A 19,131-nucleotide genomic window follows, 5' to 3' on the forward strand; every position below is an offset into this window, starting at 1 on the left:
GGGAGCCTTACTACGGTCACATTTTTTAACTGTCTCCTTCCTGAAACTTTTAGCTCAGGTGCATGATAAATAACGTTTTACAATTACAGATGCAAGTCATGTATTTCGCAGATTCAGACGTGTCTTTTTTCCCTCCCAATTTAGTGAGAAACTAACTTTTAAGTGATTTATTTGTAATACCAGCAGCCTACTACTTTGCTGTTCTGTTACTGGTTTTTGTGATTTGCTACAAAGATAATAAACCAACTTCATCCAAGATGTTCCAGTGGCAATGGTGGCCACCCTTCAGTATTTTGCTGAAGGTCAAAAAGAGCCATATCCTTTTGACAGAGAATTTACAGTAATTTTACTGGAAAGTTAAAGTGAATGTCAATATTTAATTCAGATCCTGCATGCTCTAATATGAAAGGGCTCTAATTCTTACAAAAATATATATATTAGTAAACAGAAATTCATGACATACAAGCCAAGAATGGCAAATAAGGTAGCGGTGTCCTTTGGTGCAGTCTCGCTATCATGGGAGAAATCCCCCTTATCCTACAGAGATGTAACACAGCTAACTACACCAAGCCACCACTGGATATAAAATGAAATCTCATTTATATTACATGCAACTTCAGCAAAATATATGCCAATCCTTTTCAAACCTATTTCCCAAAGCTTCTTACTACTAATGCCAGAGGAAAAGAAAAATAGACAGCATGTATATATCCTGTATGTATATGCATACTGTTACACATACACACACAGAGTAGGTTAAATCTTTTTCCTTCAAGCCAGTTATACTGTAATATAATTACTGCAGCAAGCTGTAGGATACCACTGCACTGCAAGCATTGTTCAACAAGTTAAGAAAAAGTTACATTTCAATTTCCAAGAGGAAGGGTGGTGACCTATAAAGTAGTAAAGGAAACCGCTCACAAGCTTATTTCAATACCCTTGCTAAAAACAGCCCCCTGGAATTATGAGAGTCTCTTCCTCATCCTGCTCAGAACAATTGGAAAATTGCAGATCATTTAAAATACATTAATTTAATAGATTATAAAAAAAAAAATGAATGGAGACAAAAAAAATAACAGTTCTCACTCATGGAATTGCACTGCTGGTTCTTCCAAATTCTCCGGTAGTTGCATTTGGATTTAGCTAGTGGAAAGAGTGCCCTAAATTACACAACAGGGACACTTAAAACGTGTTACAGATCCTGAGTGGTCATTTTCTCCCAAAGATTTTACTTTTCAGTTTACCCTAAAGTCATTGGGGACAGGTTTAACTTAAGCCAAAATAAACACTGATTGCTAGAAGCTTTGGGGTGAACAACATCAGACTGGATTTGACCTAAACTGGTGGGTTTTTTTTTCTATATGATCAGATAAAAACTAAAATAAATGCTATACAAGCATTTTGTAAAATACAGGACAATGACAAAATTGGGCTTATGTCACTTACTATAATTTATTCTACAATATATTCATCACAGGGATTGATACATGTAGCATCACATTCCCTCTTGGCCCATGATGCAACTATCTGCACTAAACCCGGCAAGGTAGGGCATACTGTTAGCTGCACTTCAACAGGCTGGGAAGGAATAAAAACAAGAGGCGGGGGGGATAAGTATTTGTATTTGTAAAAAAATGCATTGTGTCACACAGCAGAGCAGAAAACACTGCACCAGCAGACACTAATACAGCCACTTTCCCTTCCTCCTTTATCATCTGATCCCTCAGCAAATACACAACTGCAAACACCTGAGATACAAACCAATGCATATCTTAATCTATCTGTGATAAAGCAGGACATTTTAAATCTTCCACATCTAGATATCTAGATTACTGCCTTCACAACGTCTAGCCTTGTCCTCAGTATTCCAGAAGGATGCTGATTTTTCACTAGTGCAGCCATACTGCTCGGGCAGGTAACAGGGAGCAGCGGGCCAGGGAAGGAGTTCAGTGGGCAGGTGATTCTGCAGATACACAGAGAGAAGGCTCGCTCCAGATGGGATCAGCACAAACTTGACACTATGGTATTAGCTACGAAATCCTGTACTGTTAATCCAGGTGAGAGAAGAGGATTCATTTCCAACTTCTTCTACTGATTCTTTCTCTGGTGGCTTATTTCTGCTTTGCAGAAGCTCCAGGAATTTAGACTAATGAAACTAATTTCTTAAAAAACAGACTAGTCACGCATCTCTCTTCTTCATTGCTCAGGTTTCTTTTTTATAACACAGGAGATGAACCTATAACTGCTAAAGCTCAATGATAACAGGCCTCATCTTAGTGATAGAAAACTTGATTAATTAAATGGCCTTTGGGGTATCTTGTTTTAACATGCGAACTGAGAGTTATTTCCTAAAAAAAAAAAACCCTGAAGTAAACATCACGTGACTCAGAAGTAGTTCCACTATCTTCTGGCCACAGTGAACTGAGAAAGAGGTGAAATCTGGAAAAAGTTAAATTTATCCATGAAAATATGAGATTTCTCAAGTAATTTAAAAAAAAAAAGAATCTATCAAAGGTATGACAGCACAACTCCAAACTCACATAAATGAGTTAACACCTGGCAATCCAGCACATACTGTTCTTAAAAAGCTACAGCAGAGCACTGCACCACCAGCTAGGACTTGTAAACTTTCCCACAGGTAAATCAGGGACAAGTCCTTACACTCCATAACGCCTACCTCTGAGCGCACATCCTGCTTGTTCCTACATGGCTGCCACGATAATGCTGTTTACTCCTTAGAGGAGGTACCAAACTTGAGTGCTTTCCTCATCAGGCTGGAGTTTAAAGGTGGACTTCTCTTACCCACAGCTGACCCCAGCCCCGCACTGTGCTCCTCACCAGGGCTTTCTACCCCCGAATCATCTAATTCTCTACCTTTGCCAGCTGTGCTTAATTGTACCACAGCCTTCTACAGGTGACACTGGCCTCACTGTTGGGCATACACAGAGTTCACCAATCCCACCATTACTTGCAGATTGTCATTCGGCATTCAGTTTACACGTTGCCTTACCAGCGGTGTCTCCTTTCCTCTTGATTTATGATTCGGTTTTAAAGCAACCTCCCGGTACTCCCCTTCTAAAAACAGCGCAATGACAAGCGGGCTCTGTTCTGCCTTTCCTTCCGCTCCGCGGACACGAACAGCCCTTAACCTCTTGTTCTGCAGCCGCTGGGAGGGAGCTCGGGGCTCCCGCGGACGCCGCCGGCAGCAGCGCGGCTCCGGTTGCGGCACACGGTGCCCGCCCGCCACCGGTCACCCCGCGGGACCGACCCCCCCCGCTCGGCCCGGGGCCGCACACGGCAGGAAGGGGTGTTGCTGCTCCGCGTGTTGTACGCGGGGACACAGGTTTTCGTTTCGGACACTGCCAGGGGGAACTTGACTTATTTAAACACATCCCGAGCCGTTACGGGCGGCTCGCTGCCCTTGGCCCGGTTCTCTCCCCGCACGGGGCGGCGCGGCCGGGTGTCCCACCGACCCGCCGCGCTCCCGGCCCTCCCACCGCGGGGAAGCGCTGCCGCCACCGCCGCCCCGCCGGTACCTTCCTGAGGGTCGCCCGCAAGTCGCGGTGCTGCGGTGTGTCCCCACCGTCCCGCTGCCCCGAGCTGCCGCCGCCCCCCGGGGCCGCGCCGCCACGCAGCACCCAGGCCCAGCGCCTGCCCCCGCGCAGCGCCATGGCCATGGCCGCCGCCTGCCCCGCTCCGCCCCGCTCCGACCAGGGCCGCGGCCCGGCCCGGGGAGCCCTAACGGCAGGGTCGGGTCGCCCCGGAGGCTCCTGCACCGCCCCGTCCCGTCCCTCCTCCAGCTCCTCTCCCCCGCACCCCGCAGCAAGCCACGGCAGGCTCTCGAGTTACAGGCAGGTTTTCTTTAATGCCAACGAACAGCCATGAAGCAACCGATAAACGGGTGGCAAAAGCGGGCGCCGCGAAGCGAAAGGAGCCGTCCCGGCCGCGCCGGGGAGCGGGGGACAGCCGTCCCGGCCGAGCGACCGACGCGGGTCTCGGCTGCTTTCGGGTTGGTTTCTTTATTTTTGTAAGAAAAAAAAAAAAAAAAGAAGAAGAAATCCGCTCCTGTGCTCGTTCAACAAGGACCGGCGGCGGTGGGGACACGCTAGTGACTCCCTACAGGTACAACAGTGCCTGCTCCGCTGGCAGGCGCTGGGTTCGTTTTCCTAAGCGATGACACAGCCTCCCTTCTCCTTGAAGGGGTTCTGGTCCTCGGGAATCCCCTTCACCAGCGGGTCCTCGGCCGACCGCTCCTCGATGTAGTTCTTGATCTCTTCGGAGCACTTGGACACCTCGAGTAAAAGAACAGAGAAGTGGCTGCGTTACGGCGGGAGCTCACCGTGCACATCAGAACAGCAAACCAGTGAATTCGCATCCTCCTTTCCCATATTTACCTTCCCATCAAATAGAAAAGATCTGACCACAGAGCTAGCACTAAGCATGTGCAGACTCGGCTTCCTTCCACTTTTTTCCCAGCCCGATATTCACAGAACATGTGCGTATCACTGGGAATGTATATGCCACTCGGAACAGCAGTTATTGTTAGTCAAACTTGCATTTTTTTTAATTAGCCAATATAGTTTTGTTAAGCTGCAGATCAGCATCAGCACGACTTACAGTCAATGGGTTCGGGATTAGTAACTTTCAATTCAATTTCAAAGTATTTATGACTTCATGTCTTTTTCCCAAAGAAAACATCGGTAATGAGTTTTCAGTGGTAATACAAATTCTGACCTTGCGATTCTATAATAGCAACCATGTGTCTTGAATGGGAGTGAAGACCTGACTAGGGAAGACAATTTACTTATAGGTTACCTTGGCGTTAATGAAACAGCCTACTGTGGTATGAGAGAACATAATATGCATGACACTTTGCATGGCATTCATAGCAAACTAGCACTGCTGTAGGTATGCCTGCACAGAACCTCCCTGTGATGAAGAAACGGGTTTAGTTTGTATTCACTGAGACAGGAGCAGATGCAGCACATGTAGTGAAGTGCACAAGCGGGCCCCATGAGCTCCAGAGGATCCTTGTCCACGCACATCTCATTTCCCTTCCCTGTGTCAGCAGAAAGTGTCCTTAGGTGCTCAAATACCTGACACATCTGAGGACGTGCTCCCGGCTCTGTCCCCACCTCCTTCCGTCCTACCTGCAATCCCTGTAGAGGCACAGCAGTGCAGAGTCAACAGCAGGAGCCAGCTGCTGGCCAGGCCACTAGATGATTAGTATTTCTAATTTAAGACCCCTTGCCTTCTTCATTAATTATATTTTACTCCATAGGTAAAATTATGACAAGAGAACCAATGAATTTACCTGCTGTATCACAGACCAACAGAGCATGGCCTGTGCAAAATTAAGCTTTAGCCATCAGGAAGAAATGACTTAACTCCCAATTAAACACTGCATAAAATAAGGTCTAACTACATCTAGCTGCCTTACAGCAAAGAAGAATATGGACCTACTAATCCCATTACACATGCCTTGCTCTTCTGTGCCTCGCAAACCCTGTTCATTCAAACTGGGGCACCTTATGCCATAGTAAAGTTGTGCTCCAAAGTATATGCAGGACCAGGGTTTGTTTTACTTCAGTCAGCACTATCAGGATCTTTTTCTACTAATTTCTGCTTAAATACACATTCAGAAATTTTTATTCATTCAAAAAATTATTCAAAAGGATACTTCCTCTTTGTGCTGTAAATGTATAGGGTCAAGAAAACTTTGGCGAAACGTTTTTAGTTTTGGTGACAACAGAAGTGTGGCTGCATTTCCCTGTCCCCGTAACACCCATACAGGTGCCAGGGGACTGGGACAACTACAACACAGATTTCATTCTCACAGTGAAACTTCTGTTATAACGCACTGGTAAAATTGAGGATGTTGTCTGTGCTTTATGACAGGTGATTTGAAAATATCCATTTCCCTAAAGTGATCAGGCTTTTGGTTTATTCCGAATGTTTAGGCAAGAATTTTAAATTATTATTATTATTATGAAAATAAAAATCTGTACGTCCTACAGAGTATATTTCAGTTGCTTGGGAATTCTCTGAGGGATGATATAAGTATCTATAGTATTTGGATGTGGAGCCCTGAATACTGCTGGAGTAACACCTACAATCACTGATACCTAACTGACAGCTAAAACAGAACTGTGGCTTTCTTATTTTCTGGGCTAAACACCTAGACCTGCGATGTAATTAGTGTGACTAATGCCACTGATTCCCACATATAAATGTATTTTTAGTCCTAACTAGAAGCGTTCATTTAGATGTAGTTTGATTCTGCTGGCATGCAGAATAGAAAAGAAAAAGAATACTAATTTTATCACGGAGCAAGATCAGCTCTGCACATCTTTCATCTATAGAAAATGTGCAAAAATACAAAAATTTCATTGGAAACTACTTCACCTGTGGAAAGGAACAATCAGTGTAAATGACTAAAAGTACCACGTTTCTGTTGGACAAGGCTGGGTGGATGATGGCTCTGCACCAGCAGCCCCCCGGCTCCCGCCCTCCTCCCGGGCACTGCGCAGCAGGCGATGCCAGGGAGCGCTGCCGGGGCAGCGGTCCGGTCTCCCGCAGCCCGGCCGGGTGCGGTGCGCTCCCGGACGGGACGGGACAGGACGGGGAGCGGTGCCGCAGCAGGGCTTCCCGCCGGCACACCGCCCCCTCCCCTGGCACTGGCAGATCCCAACGCGTTTTGGAGAGGAGGGGAACGGAGCTCGACACGCTCCTCCCCGGCCAGGCAAGGCTGCCTTGTGCTGGCATTGAGCTCCAGGGACCTGCCAGGGAAGGGAAGCCAAGGGGTGCCAAACGCAACGGGAACAGCCGCAGCCGGCGGGCCTGTGCCGGCCCCTCGGGGCGCCTTATTCCCGGGACGGCGCGCCCCTTCCCCCTCGCTCCACAGCCACCCCCGTGAAAAACCGGCGCTCCTACTCGGTGCTGGAGGTGGTATGTCGCCAGCGCCGTCACCGGTCCCTGCCCCAAAGGGGCGTCTGGACCCGTCGGTGCACACTGCGGTCGTCCCAAAACAGCCGGGGCTCTCCCGGAGAGCGGCTCCCGAAGCCCCGACGCCCCTGCCTCCGCCGGGCCCGCCGCGGCGGGACGGGGCGCTCCTGCTCCGCGCTGGCCTGCTGCGCCCGGCCCCGCCGCCCGCCCGACGTGCCCCCGGGCGCCGCATGAGCCTCCGCAACCCCGCCTGGGGAGTAACGGGCTTCTCCCTGCTCCGGCCCTGGCACCGCCGTCCGCCCCGGCGGCCGGGCAGCCGCGGACCCCTTCTCCGCGGCCACTCACCGGCTCCCTCTCCAGCTTCACTTCTTTCCGGAGCTGCTCCACTTCCATTTTCAGTTTGTCCTTCTCGGTCAGATCCTCAATGTTGATGGCTGGCATCGTCTACACTGCCAAAGCGCGGAGGGAGGGAGAACAAAAGGTTACCTCTGGGCAGCGAGGGCGCCGGGGCCAGAGCCCCCGGGCGGGCGCTGGCTGCGGAGCGGTGGGACGGCTGCCCCCGGCCCGCCCCTGGGCTCACTCACACTGTGCCGTCCGGGCTGCCCCGGTGCTCAGCGGCGGCCGCTTCCTCTCCGGCGCGCCTGGCACCCGTTCCCCGCGCCGCTCCGGCCTTTAAACCGCCACGATAATCCCCCCTAATCGGATTACAAGACGCCGCCCGACCCGGCCCCGCTGCCGAGGCGCTGGGGCGTTGACACGGGCCCTGCCTGCACAGGGAGGGTCCAGCCGCCCCGGCGCGGCCCCCGGGCAGGGCGCTAGGCCCGGCCGCCGCATCGCCCCGGCCCCCCGCGGGGCAGCCGGCGGCAGGAGCGGGAAGCTGCAGCGACCCTTCTGTGCAGGCCTCCCCCTCCTCTCCCTCTTCGCCACCACTGTGGGGCAAACGCAGCGAGGCAGGCCGAGTGTTTTGGCGCAGTGGTGAGGTCTTTCTTGCCCTGCCACCTCCTTCTGCTCTTCCGGTCCCTCACAATGGTTCTTGTTTGCCCGTGCCACCAGCATCCCTGGGCTCAATGCTCCTTTGCCCAGCAGCTAAGGCACCAGCAGGTGGTTTGCATGGGCACATTCCTTGATGCTTGTGCATTGCAACTCCGAATGGACAAGACTAAAACGTAGAGAGGGGAAGGAACAGCTCTCAGGTCAAGTGTCCCGGCAGGCAGCCAGGCCCTCAATGGCAGACAGGGCAACTTTTGTTTGTAGGTTATGTCTGCAAAGCAGAATTGCAGCTCTGTGTGAGAGGGATGTCAAGCCTGGCCTGCACAAAGCATCTCTGGAGTCATGGAGTTATGGCGTGTTGAGGATGGGGCACTGTCTGTAACAGAAGTGATGGGTTCAGAAAACACAAGAAGGAACTAGGCCATTCTTCTCCTGTGGTTGCCCATATTTTTGAGGTCTAGATTCCAAAGAGGGAGCTATGCTCTTTGGAACAGGGTGGTCCCTCCATGTGTGTTTGTACAGCACCTAGCATCTCTGATCCCAGCAGCCGCTTTCCTACAATACCAGTGGAGGCAGAATCCACCATCCATTACACTGAACAGAGCTGCAGGCCCAGAAGCAGAGATTAGAATGGACCACTATGAGTCCTTCTGTTATCTGTCACTTCAAAGGTCCCCATAGGTGGTTGCTCCTCCCTCTTTCCACCTCTGGCTTTTCCCCTTAAAGATACTTCTTTCTCCTCCTCTCCCTGCTCACCAGATGTAAGCAGCTGCCAGCAGTATGTAAGATTTACATATTTCTTCTCCAGTGCTGCTCCTATAGTGCTCTTGGTATTTGTATTTGGTTTATTTTAGCCGGTTCATTAAAATCAGTTCCTCTTCCCCTCCCTCTGGCTATTATACCCCCCGCTTCCTAGCTGTTGGTATGCAATTTCTACACCCCCATAATCTACACTGGCAGCTGCATCCCCAAACCCCACCAGCTGCTGGTCCCTGGGCCAGTCAAAACAGGTGGAAGGAGCTGGTCAGCCAGGGTCTCAGGGGAGGCAGGGCTGTTGGTGGGAGCAGAAGCACTGTGGTGTGGAGAGGTAGAGAGCATGTGGTGTGGTGGTGGTAGGTGTAGGGTGCGGGAGTGAGATGAGGATGGGCTCTGGCACAGGGTTAGCATGGTTAGGGTGGGAAGGACAGTTGCATCTTGATATCGATAACCCTGTAATGGAAAGCCTGCAGTGAGCTGTCTGCTGACATGACTAACTGCTGATTGCAGTTAGTAAAGGGCTTTCAATCAGTGGCTATGTTAACTTTTACTCTAGTTCATATATTGTTACAGATACTTACCTAATCAAGTGAACTTCTTTGCTGTTACAGCAAAGGAGCAGCTGAATAAATACTGCACTGTGCTGCAGCATTGATGGATACGTGGGTTTAGCTCAAACTTTGATTTGTATGTGTGTATGCACAGAGGAAATGGAAAACATGGAAAATGGTATTTGCATGACAGCATTCATTTTGCTGCTGTTTAAAGTGGTATTTAATGACTTTCTTTGCAATTCCAACAAAATCCAGTGAAAACTAAAGGACATCAGTCTAGTCATATTAAAATCACTTTAGAGTCTCCTAATATTAGAAAGATGGCCTTTTGATTTTTTTCTGGAAATAGAAAATGTATGTTGTTCTTTTGGTTTTGTTTTTTCCTACTGGAGGGACCTAACCTTTATTATAGTTGCTGTGCTTAATAAGGTTAACAAAACCCCTAAAAATGAGGACACCTGTTACTAACAGTTGTAGCTATAAGATTCTAAAACATGGCAGATGGTGTCCCATGATGATGCCTCAAACTGTACCAGAGTTTATTTTCTTGTCACTAAAGCATCCACTTACGCTTTGGCAACTGGAGATTCTGAAAAAAGGAACAGTGCTGAAAAAGGAGGGAGAGAGGTGCCATTCAGATCCTCCCAGAAGCCACCTAGGTGGGGTGGGGATTGAATTTGCTCCTTTTTCTTGCCTTTATGAAAAATAAAATTATGTCAGAAAACTAGGTCATAATCCTCCATAGAAAAGCAGAGAAGCCATAGAGAGAAAGTCAGTTCCTGAAATAATCGGGTGCTATGAAGTTCCTCCTCCTTACAGGACTGTGGCTTCTTTCCTGGAGGCCACAGATTTCCAGGGCCCTGTATCACAATCCTATCAGCGCAGCGCCTGCCTGAAGGACTGAGGCCCAACACCGTTGCTGTAAAGGGAGCAGAGAAGAACAATAAGAGATCAGATTAGTTTATTGTTATCTATAGAGAGCACGCCTAATTTGCAGCCACTCTTATCTCTCTTTCTGTATTAAATCTGGAGTAAACACTAATTAATGTAACGGCTTTAATAGATTAGAGAGGGAAAGTATGCTGTTTGCTGCTCACCCTCTCCTCCCCAGATCAGGCTGGATTGCCTGGTGGGGTTAAAATCCACAGAATAAGACAAGTCATGGTGTTTGCTGAAATCTCTCTCTCTCTTGGAACTAGCTAGAGGTTTCATCCGTTCATCCCCTTGGGTTTCCCAGCAGTCCAAGCCCGCTGACGGTGCCTCCGTTTTCCCAAGTTCATTAGCGTTATACACAACGGTATTTAACTAGTAAGGCGGGTTGATGGGAGTTATCTCTAGGGGCACTCGCTAAGCGGCCCGTGCCTGACGCCGCTGGCTCAGGACCTGCCGGAGGCTCCCGGATTTGATTCTCAGCGTCCTGCCGCCCTCTGCCCGCAGCCTCCAAATGGGGAGCGGCCGCCACGGGGGCGAGGCGGGAGAGGACTTTCGCGAAGTGAGCCGTCCCGGATTTCGCCGTGATTAACAGGAAATGCTCTTTGAGCATCGTCCCGTAATGGGATGGGGGGGACACAGCCGTGGACCCCAGCCAGCTCCCTGTAGCCGTGCGACGGAGGCCCCTGCGCCGTGGGCGGCGCAGCCCGACGGCGAGCCAGCCCCGGCGGCGCCCCCCTCCCGGCCCCGGCCGCGGGCCCCCCGACGGCGGCGGGCTGCCCGCGCCCCCCGGCGCTCGGCCGCACGCAAGCGCGCAGCCTGCCGCGCCCCGGTGACGGCCGGGTCAGCGGGGACCTGCCGCCCCGCTGAATCAGACCTTCCCCTCCCACCACATGCGCAAGGAGGGAGGCGGCCCGGGGAAGCCGTCTCGGCGCATATAAAGCGCTGCCGTGGGGCCGGGCAGCGCCGCTCGCTCCCGGGACCCCGCTGCCACCCTCCCATCCTCCCTCCCGTCCGCCGCCGCCGCCGCGACATGGCCGCCGGCTGCCGCCTCCCGCTGCCCGCGCTGCTGCTGCCGCTGGCCTGCGCGGCCCTGGCCCCGCGCACCCTCACAGGTAGGAGCGGGCGCTCGGCGGGACCCCGCAGGTGGCTACGCGGGGCCGGGGCCGCCTCCGCCGCCGAGGTGGCTTCAGCCCCGGTCGCTGGTGTCTCCCGCAGAGAAGCAGCGCGCCTGCCTGCTGCCCCCCGACGACGGCCCCTGCCGCGCCCTGGTGCCGCGCTGGTACTACGACAGGTACACGCAGAGCTGCCAGGAGTTCACCTACGGCGGCTGCCACGGCAACGCCAACAACTTCCTCAGCCTCGACGACTGCGAGAAGAGCTGCTGGACCATCAAGAGTGAGTCCAGGGACCGGCCCCGCCGCCCTCTCAGCCCCGGGGCCGACCCGACGGGCCGCCGTTCGCCGGAGCGCCCCTGGGCTGGCCGGGGGATGGAGGCGGCCCGTGGGAGCACCCAGGAGGCTGCGCTGCTTGCGGGACGCTTTGTACCCACCCTGTCTGTCCCTCCTGCTTGTTGCAACTATCTCGGTGATGTTAGTTACATGCAGAGAATCTGGAGCGAATTGTCTCGTAGACAATACATGGAATTTAACTATTACTATTTTAAATGTCACTTAATATTATATCTAGTTGCTGATTAATGTATCAGATTCCTCCTGTAAAGCTTATCCCACTTTATTAAAGAGTAAAGGTAGTGAGACAAGATGTGACTTGCTTGTGACCGGACTAACAGTGTTCTGTCTACCATGTTATTCAGTATGGGGTGCACAAAGGGTTGATTTTACAGAGGATGAAATTATGTTTTTTTTGCAGAAGTGCCCAAATTATGCCGGATGGAGGCTGATGGAGGACCTTGCAGGAGTCATCTAAAAAGATACGCCTTTAACTTGAGCTCGATGAGGTGTGAAGAGTTCATCTATGGTGGCTGTTATGGAAATGGCAACAACTTCAGAGATTTGCAGTCTTGTGTGGACCACTGTCTGCCAGAGAAAAGTAATGGTTGTTCCAAATTTTTAATAAAATAGATGGTTTGAAAGCGATATGAAGATGATATTTTATTTGATATTTTCCTCTGGATACTCATACAGTGGTATTTTTGAAGACTTCTGTGAAGTAGATGTTTATATTGCCTGCAGACTTTCATTGTGTCACTTGTCTCAGCTGTTATTGAAGGAGCAAAAATGCTGTGTTAGTTTAATATTGTGACTTTAAATATGCCCACAGCTACACCCAACCGACCTCTTGACTTCTAGAGAGCTGTAGATGTGCAATCTGAAGGGAAATAAGGTTGGAGGTCTGTGTTGAGGCAGATGTATAAGAGATAGTGGCAGTCACGTTCAGGATAGTGATAATCCTATTATAAAGTGGAAGTGCCTTTCTAAAATTCAGGCCTGAGAGATGGTGTTAGGTGGCTTGGATTTTTGGCACTCGCCAATTCAACTTCTGATAAAAGTTTTTTGACTGACGTGACTCATCACTGTGTCTCTATATAAGCTTTGAAGAAAAGAGGTGGTAATTATGAGCAGGTGACTATAGCTAAGTGTTGTCATAAACACCAGCTTAATATGCAGTGCAAGATAGGATCTTTGAAGAAAGAGAGATCTACCAGAATGTATAAAAGCTGTCACTGCCACAGCTTTATTAGTGCTTGATGAGACAATTATTTTTAGCTGATGACAGACTGTGTTTTCTTAAGTGAGCGCTGAATTATTTTAAATTTCTCTGTTGCACATCCAGTAAATTAGTAAAAGGAGTCCAGCAAGAAAAGTAAAATTTTGTTGAGAAAAAATGAAACATGATTCTTGTGAGGAAAGTGGTGGGTTTTGTACTTTTTGCTGCAAGCAGGCAGGATTTGCTGGCAAAATCATAGCAAAGATAAACAAAATTGTGCCTTTTTCCTCTACAGAGGTAGTTCCACTGGAATTATTGTTATATTCCTATATATATGGAATAAGACTGTGTAAATATCTCAGCGGTCATATGTATGGCACCACAAATGGGGAAAGCTGATGAATTTCGCTTGTGGGATAGTAATCCTATTTTCTGGGACTGTCTGTTGCTTTCTCAAATTCATAACCCACAGGAATAAGATGTAGTAAGTCTCTGAAGTCATCGGTAACAGTCACGTCAGTTCGATGGGAATAAGAGCTGTTTAGTCACAAAATTTATTGCAGGGTAAATTTTAAGAAGCCAGGCATAGAGATGACATTTATGTAATTTTCTTTCTCTCTTTTTTTTTTCTCTTCATTTTTTCAAGCTGGTCCCTTGCTATGCTATAGCCCAAAGGATGAAGGGTTGTGTTCTTCTTCTGTGCCTCGCTACTACTATGACACCAAGACTAAATCATGTAAGGAGTTCAACTATACCGGCTGTGGTGGCAATGCCAATAACTTCGTTACTGAAACAGATTGCTACAATGTCTGCAGAAAAGGTAAGATTTTTTTTTGCATTTTGTCAGTCACAAGCAGATAAAGCAATCCAAATACTCACCTTGGCTTGTTACAAGTGTATGCTTTTTTGGATTTTAGAATCTGTTTTCAAAGGCAGGGAAAACTGAGATGCAACACTAAATCCTTCTGACAAGAACAGTGCGATGCGAGGTGGTTTCACCATTTTTCAATGAAATGTAGAGAAGGGCACACAAAAAGACTCATTAACTCACTAGAGCCCATAAGGAATCAGTCTTTAAACTTTTCAGTACCTGCATGAACACTAATTAAGGTCTCATTTTCTTCCAGCTATTTTAAAGTAGGATTAAAGTTGTGAAATCAATTTACTTTTTTCCTTCGGATTTTCAGCAGTTACCATCCTCCCTTGATTCCCTGCTGCCTGTTCTCATTTCCTATTCCCATTACAAAAGATTTCTGCCTCATCAGTTGTGCTGAGTCAAGTGTTTCTGTGGCTGTGGGGGGAAGGGTTTGGAATGATAATTGATTTTTCTTAATGGTTTTATTCAAAACAGCTACTGGCTGTGCTTGCAAGTCAAACCAGTTGTGCTTTTACCTGCAGTCCTATGTTCATACCAGCTATTGCAAGTTTTAATACTCTACTTTAATTCATTTGATACATAAATCAATGAGAGAGCGAAAAGCATAATTACATGTTGGTACCGCAGAGCACTCAGGAAGCAGATACAGCACAATACTTAAAAAATTGATACTAATGGGAAAGAAACTTAAGGCTGTATGTAGCTTGGACATTGACTTTGGGGGGAGGTAAGCCAAAATTAGCTCTGTTTTAAACATGAGATATGCATGAGGCCCAGTACTTAAGTATCTAAGATGTGTAGTCAGAAGGCTTAAGTCAGGAGATGATTCTTCAGTTCTGGGCTGGAAATCCAGTGCGGGGGCAAGGATTGCACCCTGAGCACAGTCCTCAGAAGTAAAAATATTGTCTGCGAGTTAGTCATGGCAGTTATATTTCTGTAGGTGACAAGTCTGAGTGTGTCTGTGCCATTCCAGTATTGTAAGGGAGTCTTTAATGGAATGCTAAGTCTATCTGAGATGCTTGTGATTATCTAATTTGCATCTATTACTACTTGGGAAATGGTAGGGCCAGGCTCCAGCCTAAGTGTACAAATAGAGAGGAGGAAGGAAATGGCCTCTTCAGCATCTCGCCTCCGCGCTGTGCCCCTGCCCACACCCAGCCAGAGCCACCTGGGGGTTCTCCCTTCCTCACTCTTTTTGTGGAAGAAAGAAGTAAGGAAACACTGTCTCGTAACTAGAGCACCAGATAGCCAAATGTAAAAGATTGGTTATAAGCTTTTTCACCAACTTCTGGATTTCACAATTCAGTAAGGCTTGGTACAACCAAAGCTCATCGTTAAGGGCATAATTAGTGCTAATTAATGTTGTACTATACATATTTGTTTCTATAGCTTGGGAGTGTACAGGAACATTAAGCAAATCTTTAGGGCAGCTTAAGCCACTCCTTCTCTCCTGCTCCCATAATTCCCTCCCCAGCATCTTTCCTGTTGCCTTTTGGAGTCTCAAGTTGAATTCAGTTGACCTTCCATGTGCAAATACGCAACTGGTGTTTGAATTGATCTATAGCTTTTGGACTGAGAAAGTTTCTGATTCATTTAATTTAAAAAGTTTATATTGGAAAAGAAAATAAATATGTTGGGATGACAGTGAAAGGACTGGGATCTGGCCACAGAGGCTCTGTGTGCAGGTAAACAGGTAGCATAAAAAAAAACCATTTTCAGTCAGGTTTGCAAAGTACTTGATTTCTGAACTGTGTTCACACATTTCATGTGACCTTCATAAGCATTCCTGGAGATAACCCCGACTGCCTTTGACCACTGCAGCTTCTGTGTGAAACCCAGATCTGTGCAGAAACCCAAATCATTTTAGCTTTTCATCTCCCGCAAGCACTGGTTATATTTTAGTCTTTGCCCCAGTGTTGTTCAGAGAAATGTCATATTGGTTCTTTTTTTATTTTTCAGATAGACCAGTGTGTTTACTTCCATTCTGCTGTCACTGCAGGACAGCTAGAAAAGACATTGATGCTTGCTCGGGAAAAGAGCAGCAAAGCAGGACTCCAGTGCCAAAGGTGGACACATTGGAGACCTAACAGTGTGTGAGAATAGGGAGTCCAGGGCACATTTTACAGTTACTGATATGTTTGTTATTGTTGGATCAACTGCTTAAACAGCATAATATAAAAAAAACCCAAACAATAAGGAGTAGTAACAGTTTTGTTATACTGTTTCCCTAACTGCTTCCTTTGTTTTCTTAGCAGGGACTCAGAAACTAAGAATCAACAAGCCAACGAATGTATTCCGCAGAAAAATGATGAGGAAACTGATTAAAAAACCTCAGACGTATAACCCGAAGTCTTAAAGCTGATGTGCACTTGGATGTTTGAAACACCTTCTTTTGATTTCACTTTCTTCTTTTGTAAGATAGTTTCCACACAGTTTTATACACTGACACAGTTCTGTGTTTCAGAACTGCTTTTTATTTCCAACTTACTTTTTATAAAGAACTGCATTTAATAGAAGAAGAATGAACCTGAGTTTGGTTCTTCTGCTCTGTTGTCTTTGCAGTAATACTTTGGCAAAGTCAGGTGTTTAGATTTCCATGTTTCTATGGGAGAACCTTACTACTACCTGGGGAGAATATTTCAGCTGTTATAAATCAATTAAAGTCTGAAAAATCAATCGTCTCTTAGTGTAACTAAGGCGAGTACAAAGCTAAATCTCTGCCATGGATTTTTTTTGGCATCCTCTGCTTGCTAAAGAAAAGGAACCTTTCAAAAGTGTGTTTAGAGGTTTATTGCCCTGCCATGTTACATACTTAGGCGCTATCATTTAAGTAGCTTGCCTTTCACAGTTATGTTTGTAGTCAAGGCTTTCAGAAGGCCTTCATAATAGTAAAAGAAGTATAAACTTAAATCTGTCTCATCCCACAAGAGAAAATTGGGAATAGGGATACTTTGTTAAACACTCTGACAAAGGCAATGAATAAGCTACTTGGGTATTAAAACTAAAATGTAGCCATTACTTTTTCACGACACTTGAAATTTCTGCTAAGTTACACTCCAGATCCTCGTATGGCATAAATTGATTTTAATGGAGCTACACTGATTACATCTGCTGAGGATCTTGGTATTTGTGTTTATGCAGTGGCTGTTAAGGCAGAAGCTTTGGCAAATCTCATGTAATCCCTCTTTTGAGGCACTATTGTATTTCTTAGGGTAGATTATGCCTGTTGTGATATTATTGCACCTTCTTTTATGTTTTGTATTTGAGCCACGTCTGAATTTCAATTCATTTCACCTACAATATTTTCTAAATATGAATTCGTAAGTAATGTTAATAAAATGTTTTTGGGAAAAAAAGGAGAGCTTGTTCTGTCATATGCTTCTGTTAATTATCCTGAGTTAGTTGTATACACCAATATGTGAGATGGAACCTCTTATTTACTAATTATGACTCTAGCAGAGTTTAGTTGTCTCTTAAATCATTTCCTTACGCTGAGCTCTTTATTTGAAGAAAGCCAGTAAATTGCATTGATGTCATTCATCCCCAGCAGTTTTTATGGCTCAGCTGGCTCTCCCTAAAGAGCTGCTCTCAAAGGGGCGCTTCGTTAAGCAGACAATCGTCTGCTGCTGGTTCTCCTGTTTGATGTTCCACTATCTGAAGAGCTTTTGTGTGGGTAGCGGGCTATTTGCTTTAAATGACATTGGCTTTCAGTTGGAAAATTTCAGATGTGTGCTTTATCCCCATTTTGGAGAGGGAATATGATGGGAAAACTAGTCAAGATTTGTTTTGCTTACTGATTTTTTTCTCACCGCTGGATTTTCAATTAAAGCAGTTGGCTGTGCTTGCCATTGTCTTTCTACCACTCCATTTCTGGTTCTTGATCTCAAAAACCTTATTTCAGTTAATCTATTGCTTAGTGCAGACAAATGAGCATACTCTGTGACAGAAAATTGCAGGTAACTAGTGGCACAGTTTAGAGTGTTTGTCCCATACCAAACCTCTTCTCTGGTAACCAGCCTTCAAACAGGAATGGGGCCAGTCTGACCTCCCTGGAGGAGACAGGGCACACTACCATGGATGCTGCCTGTGTGCCTTCCCTTGGGCTGTGAATTTTGGCCATGCTGTTTAGAGCAGCAGCCCAGAGTGTCCCTCTGAATATTTTTTTCATACATAGCACTCCTGTTTGGGGCACCCCAGCTGCATTTGTTGCAGATTTCTGACCACTTAAAAAACCACAAGCCTGTTTCAGAAGTCAAAGTTCAATTTAAACATGGAGGATGGCCATCTTTTAACAGCATCACTGTGGAGTGTAATCTCTGGTAACATATTTGAGAAATGGACTATCGCTCCTTACCTCTCTGGGTCTTTGACTTTTATAGGAGTATCTCGGGGTGGGATACAAAAGTGGACCTGGGATTTAAAGGGAGCCCAAAATCTGAGAGCAGCTCCATCTCACTTTACTTTTTGGTCTCAGAATTGGGTGCCTGGTCACACATCACGACATATCCTGGGCAATGTGATACCTGGATAGTGTCCTGGAAGGGGTCCAAGAGTTTTATAATCTTCTGCTCATGCCCTCTCAGGGGCTCAGCGAGAGCTTTCTTGATGGACCAGGTTCCATCTAGGACACAGGAGTGGCCACTGCAGCCCTTTGTAATGCAGCTGCTCCACATGCTCTTTCTTTTATTGCATAAAAATGTAATTCAAAGTCCAAGGGCTTACTGCTAGGGGACTCAGTGAAATATCAAGAGGCTGGGTTCCAGTCCCTTATCTACCTGGTATCACACAGAAATTTAACTTAAACTATACATAATTCTTGCAGGGTTTCCTAGTGAACAGGCTGTAGAGTATTCTGGAGGACTGGGGAGGGAGGGAAGGGGGGAGGCCATGGAAGTTTCTTTCGGTCTCTTAGTGAAGCTATTCCTCTTTGTATAAGTTGTGCCTTCTTTCCAGGTAAATGCCTTAATATTTTTTTTCTTTTTTTTCCAGCTACAAAGAATTTCAGCTGCCACTGTGCTGCTTTGCTTCATGTTCTTACGTTACTCCAATATCCCTCCAGACTCCTGTGGCTTTGACTAATCTAAATAATTCTCTATCATCTACAGCATTTTATATGACTCATGACCTACTTCCTTCTTCAGTTTGCTGATGAAACAACACTAGCCCAAGGTTGGGTCAACTGTTAGCATTTTGCCACGTTGAAAATTAACACAGCCCATACCATCCTGCAAATTAGCTTTTATTATAGTAGCCAGTGTCCAGCAGCTGGTATCGTGTGTCACAGCACCAATTTCTACTGCAGAGGAGGGAAGCAGTGATTATAATCGGTTGGGCTCATCTTGCCTTGCATAGGCAAACTGCCACTGAAACTCATGACAAGCGATTTGCATGGGACAGTCATACCTGCTG

At 47.2% G+C, this 19,131-nt stretch overlaps 3 protein-coding genes across 7 annotated transcripts in view; 1 reads left to right on the forward strand and 2 right to left on the reverse strand.

The window, feature by feature from the left end:
• The window catches only part of LOC137665465 (probable acyl-CoA dehydrogenase 6), a 101,447-nt gene extending 97,658 nt beyond the window's left edge, over window positions 1–3,789 (reverse strand). For all 3 annotated transcript variants that reach the window (XR_011048515.1, XR_011048514.1, XM_068404475.1), the window contains exon 1: window positions 3,537–3,789. Coding sequence is in view for 1 of the 3 variants with exons in the window: in XM_068404475.1 (XP_068260576.1) it covers window positions 3,537–3,677 (141 nt within the window). In the remaining 2 variants the exon portion in view is untranslated. The remainder of the gene's footprint in view (window positions 1–3,536) is intronic.
• A 56-nt stretch (window positions 3,790–3,845) lies between these two features.
• On the reverse strand, window positions 3,846–7,700 carry LOC137665467 (guanine nucleotide-binding protein G(I)/G(S)/G(O) subunit gamma-11). 2 transcript variants are annotated; one of them, XM_068404478.1, is made up of 3 exons: window positions 7,530–7,700; window positions 7,291–7,394; window positions 3,846–4,292 (listed from the first exon to the last, which is right to left on the reverse strand). In XM_068404478.1, exons 2-3 carry the CDS (start codon window positions 7,384–7,386, stop codon window positions 4,167–4,169), a joined length of 222 nt encoding a protein of 73 aa, XP_068260579.1. In that variant the 5' UTR covers window positions 7,387–7,394; window positions 7,530–7,700; the 3' UTR covers window positions 3,846–4,166. The 2 variants fall into 2 exon arrangements, with proteins under 2 accessions (XP_068260579.1, XP_068260580.1); XM_068404479.1 differs by lacking the exon at window positions 7,530–7,700 and having other exon boundaries at window positions 7,291–7,519.
• A 3,329-nt stretch (window positions 7,701–11,029) lies between these two features.
• On the forward strand, window positions 11,030–17,156 carry TFPI2 (tissue factor pathway inhibitor 2). Of its 2 annotated transcripts, none has more exons than XM_068405215.1 (5): window positions 11,030–11,290; window positions 11,394–11,573; window positions 12,048–12,227; window positions 13,492–13,665; window positions 15,978–17,156. In XM_068405215.1, exons 1-5 carry the CDS (start codon window positions 11,209–11,211, stop codon window positions 16,076–16,078), a joined length of 717 nt encoding a protein of 238 aa, XP_068261316.1. In that variant the 5' UTR covers window positions 11,030–11,208; the 3' UTR covers window positions 16,079–17,156. The 2 variants fall into 2 exon arrangements, with proteins under 2 accessions (XP_068261316.1, XP_068261315.1); XM_068405214.1 differs by having other exon boundaries at window positions 11,033–11,290; window positions 15,975–17,156.
• Window positions 17,157–19,131: the final 1,975 nt, after the last annotated feature.

Source organism: Nyctibius grandis, chromosome 7 (assembly GCF_013368605.1).
Source record: "Nyctibius grandis isolate bNycGra1 chromosome 7, bNycGra1.pri, whole genome shotgun sequence".
Taxonomy (NCBI): domain Eukaryota; kingdom Metazoa; phylum Chordata; class Aves; order Nyctibiiformes; family Nyctibiidae; genus Nyctibius; species Nyctibius grandis.